Genomic DNA, 9,185 nt, shown 5'->3' with positions numbered 1-9,185 from the left:
TCCTTAATTAGAACAAATAAAAATTTCATTCTTTCCTAATTTTCTAAGAAATTTTAATTAAAAAAAAATCAGACAGTCCAGAAATTTAACTTGAAATAGTCCTAGGCAATTGGCACTGAGGAAGAGTATTTGTAGATTAAATTCTCTTAAGAAGTTCCTAAGGTAGCATCCTTGTTCCAGCACTGTTTCCATATTTTTCACTTTCAGTCATTGTTAAACCTGAAATTGTTTTCTATCTCTCAATATCCTCTCCCTTTGCTACAGCTAAAATTCATATAAGTAGATTCTTTAAATTAAGATATAAAGACCCTATCAAGCTTAGTTTCAAAAAGCATATATATAATTTTGTGTCAAAATTATATTGACAAGTTTAAAACTGTGCTCTACAGTAGAAATAACAAGGAGGAAATCCACTTGTTTATTAATTTATTCACGTAAAATGTATTAAACATTTAATTGAGACTTTTGGAAGCTAGCAAAGCTATTTTATGTTTTCATGTTATTCTTTACAGATAGACATTAACCAGATTATCTTAAACAGGTTAGTTTAGAAAGTGGCTATAATATTTAGTTCTGTTTATTCTAGGCGTACAAGTTGTTTTTATGCATTATCTTCTCAATCTCATAAAAGAAGTGTTTTATTGACAACAATCACTAGCACTACTCAAAAGCACTACTAGTTTTTTGAAAGGCATTTTGTGTAATTTAGTCCCATTTTAATGTTCCTTTAAAAATTTTAACTGATGACTCTGGAAATTCAGCCAAGAATGTTGTATCAAAAACTTGCTTGAATTTATCTAAAAATTCATAATCAGTGCTGAATCTGAATTTGTTTGCCCAAAGCATCACTGTCCCTGGCTGGCAAAGGTACACCATGGTAGAGAGCAGCTTATCCAGGAAATAATGGTGGTAGACCACATCAGAGGCCAGAATGTAATCATAATAAAAAGTTGACTTGGGGAAGTTTTGTTCCAGGCCTTCTCCCCATACCAGTTCTTTCACTTCGGGCAGATGTGCTGTACAGTTTAATGTGTTCTTTAGAAGGTTGTATTGAAGGTTTCCTAGGACATCAGGCATATCCGTTGCTGTGACTTGAGCTCCTAAGAAATAAAGGGGAAAAGTATAATAATTATCTAGAAACATTGAGCAGCCACAGTGGACATATATTCTCAGAGAGAAACAAACAAACAAACAAACAAACAAACAAACAGAATTGGACTTCTCAATCTTGGCCCTATTGACATATGGGCTGGATGTATTTGATGTAATTCTTGCTGGATAATTCTTTCTTGTGGGGGGTCTGCTCTGTGCACTGTAAGATATTTGGCAGCATCTCTGGTCTCCATTCACTAGTTGCCACTAGCACTTCCCCACCCCACCCCCAAGTCATGACAATCAAAAATGTCTCCAGACATGGCCAGATGTCCTTTGTGGGGCAAAATGACATTTGGTTGAGAACCGCTGAAGTAGATTCATGGTGCCATCTTCTAAGAAACTGTAAGTTAAACGGTGGTGCAATGTTGGGAGATTTCAGGGTAGTTAGCTAAACATACTAAGATTCTTAGCATCTACTTAATATAATAATACATAATGTTTTTTCTAAATTGTATTTATCTGAAGATTTTGTTCTTCTCTTATATGAAGTAATCAGTACCCAGTTTACATTCCACAAACGATGATCTATTTTGTATGACTCTCCCCCTTATCTAAATTCATTAAATTAATTCTTAGGCATGTTAAAGCTAGTGACAGTGGTTCACAAAATAGATCACCATATTTCCAAGTTGTTTTTAAAAGAAGAACTGTAATAATGTAGGCAGAAGTATGCCAGATTTATACCCACCTCTTGCCCACTGCCCAGGAATGCACAATCTGCATTTTGGATGGAAACCTGTCTTCACTTTGGATTAATTCACTTGTCTCCTTCAAAATGTTAGTTTTAGTATTTGCAACAAAAATCAAGAGACAGCATAACATAGTTGTTTACAACAGGGATTTGAAAGACACACCTTCAGAATTTCAACTTCATCATATGGTAATGGGTGTACTGGGCAAGTTACTTAATTTCTCTAAGACACAATTATCTTATCTCTGAGAATAACAGCAGTAATTCTACCTCATGATATTGGGGAGAGTGGGGAGTTCAACGAGTAAAATCATGGCCAGGCACCTAAATCACAGCCTGGCACAGTAAGCACGCATTATCACTTTTGTCACAATAAAGTTCTTTTGAAACAATGTCAGGAATAAACAAATAAACAAACCTAAAATACTGGCCACAATGGAAACAAGGCCTGGTCCAGCACCAATTTCAAGTATTTTAGCATCTTGGAGATTCAATTCCTCTGGATGTTCTTCCAAATACTGACACAGAGCTGTAGCCTAAAAAATATTCACAGTTGTCACCTAGGCACTGGAACACTGAAAACCAGTAGCGACTCCAATCCCCTAACCCAAGTTAAATACTGTAAGACATGTTGTTAATAGTTTCAGTTTATCGAAGGGTTAATAAGAATCAAAATTACATTTAATATCATATTTGGACCTCTGGAATATGAAAATTATAATATGCATCAAAGGAACGAAAGAAATTAGTTTGTTAAATCACCTGCACCAGAAGACCTTTGATCAACATGAAGATTAGGAACAGGAAGATCATCTCATCTCCTACAAATCTGAGACATGAAGCCTACAGAACAGCAACTTCTTGCTCAGGTTTAGTCACGCTGGGCCTCCTACTGCTTTAAAAATGTTGTATAAACTTCCTCAACACCTCTCTCCTATCCTCTATCAAAACTCAAGTGGGTTAGGACTTTGCTATTCTGGATTACTGGACAGTTGGGCTTTTTGTTTTTGTTTTTGTTTTTTTGTTTTTTGTTTTTTTTTTTTCAGAGTAGTTCCTCTAAGAAACAGACTATCCAAACAGTACTTCCCAAACTTTAGTGTGCACACGAATCATCTGGTGGCCTGGTTAAAGGCGTACATCCTTATGCAGTAGATCTGGGTCAAGGGGCTCAAGGCTGCATTTCTATCTAACAAGCTGCCAGGTGATGCCAGCGCTGCTGGTCCAGGGACCACAATGAATAGTAGCAAGGAGATGTTAAAAAAAATATGTGAATATATTAAGGTAGCTTTTTATATAGAAAATCAAACATCCCTTGAGAAGAAAGAGTAATTATTTGCTAAGTGGGGTTTCAATATTAGGAAGACAGTGTCACCAAGAGCCATTTAAAGGACATATACTTTGAGGGGTTTTCTGAAGAGATGGCCTTCTGTAGGCTTCCTTCCTCGAATGCCCTGCTCTGTAAAAGGCTGGCCCCATTGGGGTGCCATCTGGATAAAAGGCTTTCTTTGGGAACAGCTACATCTTTTAACATTGCAAACATTCCCGCCCCTCCCTCCCCCTGCTAGCCCCATTAGCAAACTCCTAAAGGGATCTCTTTCACCGAAGGCTGCACTTGAAATCACACAAAAAGGATATTTTCCCACTTTACATAAACCTTCTTTTGTAGCTTTTAGGGAATTGAGGACCCAAGAGAGCCCAGGGTTTGGTGCATGAGGAGCTGAGGCCTTATTGAGAGTAAAATTGTCCTGTGGACAGATACTCTTTTTCCATTCCTAATCTCTGAACCTCTTCTATAGTTATCTATTTGCCAAATATAATAGGAAGCTGTGCAGTAGTTTGGTAGTTTTCAAATTCATTGTTAAGCCAAAGAAAAGCCTTCATTTGAAGGAAATCATACTTATATGCATAGAGGGTAAAAATCTAGCTTCTTTGATGTCAGGGAGAATGAGGGGGTGGAGCTCTAAGAGCCTGGAGCCCCTCGTCTGTCCTTCCCTTTTTCCTCACCTCCTGCTCCCCCTTGCACTTGCCACCAGTACCTCAGATTGCTCTGAGGGAGCTCCATGTAACCTCTAATCATGACTACTCAGTGTACGCGTGGTCCCTGGACTAGCAGGTCTATATCACCTGGGATCATCCAAAGAATGCAGAGGCGCAGACGCCTCCACACACCCCCAGGCCTCCTGAATCAGATCTGCATTTTAACATGATCCCAGTATGATTCACATCCACGCTAACTAACAATTGTGCTGTTCTGTTTGGGAGCCTCTCTAAGCACAGGCTGAAAACCTCTGCAGGGGAAAAAACGACGGTGCGGAGTCCGAGGCCACTGTCACAGGCTGGTTCTGCATCATGCCCCCCGTGGAATAGCTTTACCAAATCAATGAACTTTCCTTCATTGATTCATTAATTCGCTATTATTAATGAATAATACTACATTAACAGTTACAGCTAACACGAGCTCAGGTGTACCACCACACTGAACTCTCATGACCATCTTGGGAACTGGATCTTACCACTTCCCCAGCTTTAAATATGGAAACGAAGGTAAATGGAGGTGAACTGAACATCTATGACCACACAGCCAGGAAATAGCAAGTTTTCCGGCTCTAAATTCAGAGTGTTTTCCCCAATTCAGCGCCATCCTCATGGGGCTGTTGCAGGGAGAACGTGAGATGGAGTAATGCTTCCTAAATGTTTACCAGAAGGAATATCCACAGTGTGAAAAGGAAATGAGCACCTGAGGGTCTGTGGGAGTAGCCCAGAGGCATGTGCTGCAAAATCTAAACTCTAAAGACCTAATGTTTTTTCTTAACAATTCATATGAATTTTTCATCCTACTGTCATGATATTTTCAAGTTTGTATTAATATAAATAATGATGTTTTAAGAATATAGCATAGAGGAAAATCAATGCTTATGGGGCAGATGCCATGCATTGGTGGAGCCCAAGCACGCTACCCACACGCCTGGGGGTCTACAATCAACCCTCGGTCGGAGAAGCGCAGGATGTGAAAGCCCTTGGCAAGGTGTCGAAGGCAGCGCAGATGGACGGAAGTGTTACTATCGTCTCCAGAAACCCTGCCATCTCGGAGTAAGAGCTCTCTCACCCCTGGCCACACTACTGCTCCGTAGCTCTCTATCGACTCTTGAATGACAATCCTCTTGCCTGCAAACAGATAATACTCCTGAGTGTAGCTGGCATAATTTGTAGGAACAAATTTCTGGAGACTGTGAAGAGATGGTTTCTCGTTAAAATCTGTGGGACAGAAAATGAAATAGGTTTTACGATTTGTTGATCCAGTGCAAATAAACACTTGGTGTAACTGGTAAGACGGGAGCAGACTGAGAATTCCTTCCGCAGACAGAGGGGGTGATGCAATCAATGACAATGGCTGCAAACTGGCACAAAACTGAATGATATCAGGTGACGGTCACATGAAATTCAGATATGGCATTTTTATCATCTGACAAAATGCCAAAGGATGCCCTGTGTCCTTCCCTCTATTTAGGAGAGGACAGCAGAGGTGATCTAGCCCCATGCTCTGTTTTGATGACAAGAGAAACCTAAACAGCATTTAAAAGTAAAGTGGCATGAACGAACTGTCTGTGTAAGGAGGCCCTAGGCAAACATGGACCTGACTATTTTTAGGTCTTGAAGTAACATTCCCACATGTTGGCTGGAGCATGTTCCTTAAATCCTCCCTTCATCTGCTCCTCAAAAGGTACAGGTCACCCAAAGATAAGCCAGCCCCACAGCCTGGGGGAAGGTTGTCAGATGAGCTCTGGCTATTAAGTTACTACTGCTCTAAATACTTTATACTCATGACACACTCTAGCAGCTCTCAAATATCATATAAAGTAAGAGGAAAAGGGCACCTGCTCGGAGGAGGATGTGAATAGAGGGTGGAGGGTGGCGGGCCTTTGAAGAAACCTAATCAGGAATCAACCCTGAGAGGCAGGTATGAGACTAGTGCAGGTAACACTGCTTTCCATATGCATTAGGACGGTTCTATGCTGCTGATCTGCAAACCGTTTGTAACAGGTTCACAGGAAGAAGAGTACAGAAACTTGGCGTAAGCATTTAGAATTTTTACAGCAATATGACCATGTCTGTTGAATCTAATTACAAAAAAAAAAAAAAAAATAGGGCTTATATTTTGCATGTCTTTGTATGTATTTTCATTTCGTTTTTCTAGAAGTTCATTTTTATTGTGTCTTAAAAAAACAGTGTCAGTATGCGGCAGATTGGGAAATGGTCTTTGACCCCAGCGTGAGCTTGCCGGAACCTGCCAATAAGGTTTATCAAGTCAGTCCTGAGATGTTGTCCTTTCCTGTCACATGCCCTGGTTGGGGTCGTGGGGAGGTTACAGAGGAGGGAAGGAGACCTATGGCCCAAACCCACCTCTTATTATGGGAAGCTACTGACATCTGACAACGCTTATGCATTATTTATGAATGACCAAAGAGTCTCTGGCTTCTCTTATAGGTCTGGTAAGCTAACTCCGAATTCTGTTTCACAGACAATAAGAAGGCAGAGTGACAAACTGTGGTGGCCAGTAAATGTTTGATGATCAGTTTGGAGCGAGAGGAAGAAGCTCTGATTTCTAGGGTTTGATGATTACTGTGGTGTAAAGACTTCTGGTGATTTTATATTTGACCCCTTTTATCCCGTCTACCTCCTTGATTGGTGATTTTAAATTATCAGCGAGATGTCACTGAGAAAAGATATAGAGTAGTACATCATGAGCATTTGTACCACCTGGAGGCAATGCACATCAGTAGTCTCAAGAGCATAGATAATCATCAAATGTAGTAAAATAATTCGTGATGAGTCTTGAGTATTTATTATCTTAGTTTTTTTTTCATACACCTTTGCCTTTTATATAATCTATTTAATTGTAAGTTTATGTAACTTAAATTTCAATAATGGCCATGTTTAATAACCAGCTCGCAAAATTCCTGAAATTCAGAGCTGGTACAAGCCAGTTAGTACAAGAGGTCGATACAGAGCTGTGCCTCTTTTCTCAAAGGCTTTCATCAATCGAGTACCTACTAGGAGCAGCCAGACCATGAAGGACTCATGCCAGCTCCTGCAGACTTCCCTCCTCTATGCCCTCCCCCCAACCCCATTGTGACTCAGACTGTTCATTCCTACCACATATCACCAGATGGGGACTTTCAAGACTGTAGGAAAAGTCAATGGGCTGATTTTGAATGGCTCATTATTTCATAGGTTAATAAGCTGATGGTTATACTTTCCTGATCAACTTTGTAAGGAAACATAGGCATATAAATATACTCCCATGAAACTTTTTCATGTTCTACAAAGATAGAGAAATTTATGTTTATTGCATATTAAATATTGTCTCCTTTTATCTGTGCTAGTTTGATAGTTTTAAAAGGACCAGATTTTAGAGGCACATAGAGTTGCATTTCTATGTAAACAGTTTAGTAAAAATAAATAACACCCTGGTTTTGTAGAATTGGAACATAATTTTACCATATTAGATTATTGTAAATGTTTTAAATGTTATATCTTGGCTTTTATGACATTATCTGATATGTCTATTATTTATTAGCTACTGAGTTTCTGTCCAGAAATGCAACCTTAATGGTTACATCGTCTTGATGGAAAAATATACTTTGCTTTACAAGGTTCTACTGTATGACATAGCTGCCAGGAATACATTTTGGTGAAAAGCAGAAATGAATCTCAATTTCATTTCTTTTTAAAAGTTCTTGTTACAAAAATATACAATCTTAGATTTACACACAAGATAAAACAAATTTGTGTACTTTGATAAGTAAATAATGAAATATAGAAATAAGGATTACTTTTAATGCTATGCTTATGCTTCCCAAAAGGCATTTTTCTACTTAGCTTCATTATAGGAACAATCTAGATGGGTGTTAACTAGACTTATTATCGTGATCATTTTGCAATATATACAAATATTGAATCATTATGTCATACACCTAAAACTAACAATGTTATGTATTAATTAGATCTCAATAAAACAATTTAAAATCCGGAGTTAAAAGGAAATGGAAATTCTTGTCACTGATATTAATTAGAAAATGCCATCACCAGGAAAACAACTGAGAAGGGCTGAGGTGTTGAAGGAGGTTACCTCCTGGGGATCCACTGGTGTCATCTTTCTGGAGAGTCTCCTCCTCCTTGGTCTCTAGCCAGCCATCTGGGGAACTCGGTCCTTTTCCCAGGTGCCCAGGCTGCTGCTCGGAGCTCAGACACACGTCCATAACCAGAGCCAACTGGAGAGGAGAAAACTGGACAAGACCCAAGTCGCTCAGCCCCAGGCTGTTTGAATCTCCCAGAGGACTCTAAAAGGTGTAGCTTATCACCTTAGCATCTGCTGAGCCGAGATGCTTTTTACCTGCTTTTTACTTTAGTTCCTAGTTCCCAAGGAGCTGCCAGTCCAGTTTCGCACAACAAGGTAGAGGGAAGCCATTAAACGTGACCGAAATTATACTGTGCATGAAGAAAGGCCAAAATAGAGCAATTGTAGCCAGGGAACAGGCACGACATTGCTGGGGTCTAAAATGTGTTTCCGATAGCTTTTGGACCTGAATTTTAAGAAGGTCTAGCACAGCAGATGACCATTGGGAGCATCTCATGGATCGAGAGGTAAATGACATCATGGATGAGAAGTATGGCTGCTCCTTTTTCATTGAGGCTTCATTGCACTGGGGCCTGAGAGCCGGATCCCTGCCTTAGCTCTCCACTCTAACACTTGGAAACTTACTTACTCTCCCTCCCTCCTCACCGGTTCCTCAACAACAAAAACAGGATGATAACGTCTGCCTACCTCCTAGAGCTGCAGTGAGAAATAGGAGAGCAAAAGTGATTACTACAGCACAGGAAAACCCTCCCTGATTCAGAAAAGGGGACCTGACTGTTGGGATCATTAATCGGCATCAGAATAATAACACCAGCCATTGCTACATTTGTCAAGCACTGTTCTAGTGCTTTCTTTACATGAATCGATTCATCTAATCCTCACAACAAATCCTATAAAGTAGATGCTATTATTATGCCTTTTCTCGAATGAGATAACTTTTGGAGATTAAAAAGCCTCCCAAGAGCATGCAGCTGGCCAGTGGCAGAGCCAGGAGTCAACCCCAGGAGATCTAGCTGCAGAATTCGCTTTGCTAACCTCAAGGTGGGATAGAGCTCGAGTTGCCTTGCATAGGCCTTGGGTTTCATGGCTTAGTTTGCTCCGAAATTACTCATAATGTTTCCCTGTCACAGTGACATTTTCTAGTCTTTTTTTTTGTTTTGTTTCACAAAATGTAAATGGTTTTTCTTGTCTGTGTTTACC

The 9,185-nt window shown here is 39.8% G+C and overlaps 1 protein-coding gene across 1 annotated transcript; it reads right to left on the bottom strand.

Annotated features, from left to right (window-relative positions):
• Window positions 1-682: 682 nt before the first annotated feature.
• On the bottom strand, window positions 683-8,106 carry LOC105294136 (protein-lysine methyltransferase METTL21C-like). Its single transcript, XM_011363193.1, has 4 exons — window positions 7,977-8,106; window positions 4,953-5,101; window positions 2,265-2,382; window positions 683-1,100 (listed from the first exon to the last, which is right to left on the bottom strand). Exons 1-4 carry the CDS (start codon window positions 8,104-8,106, stop codon window positions 706-708), a joined length of 792 nt encoding a protein of 263 aa, XP_011361495.1. The 3' UTR covers window positions 683-705.
• Between the last annotated feature and the right edge of the window lie 1,079 nt (window positions 8,107-9,185).

This window comes from Pteropus vampyrus, unplaced genomic scaffold, assembly GCF_000151845.1.
Source record: "Pteropus vampyrus isolate Shadow unplaced genomic scaffold, Pvam_2.0 Scaffold83, whole genome shotgun sequence".
Classification (NCBI taxonomy): domain Eukaryota; kingdom Metazoa; phylum Chordata; class Mammalia; order Chiroptera; family Pteropodidae; genus Pteropus; species Pteropus vampyrus.
This window is presented reverse-complemented; position numbering and strand designations above follow the sequence as displayed.

Excerpts from the sequence above, each read along its gene's own strand:
- LOC105294136 (XM_011363193.1), bottom strand. The coding sequence starts at position 8,106 with ATGGACGTGTGTCTGAGCTCCGAGCAGCAGCCTGGGCACCTGGGAAAA. Across the intron at positions 5,102-7,976 it reads CACCAGTGGATCCCCAGGAG|ATTTTAACGAGAAACCATCT; the intron begins GTAACCTCCTTC and ends TCTGTCCCACAG. Across the intron at positions 1,101-2,264 it reads CATTGTGGCCAGTATTTTAG|GAGCTCAAGTCACAGCAACG; the intron begins GTTTGTTTATTT and ends TTTATTTCTTAG.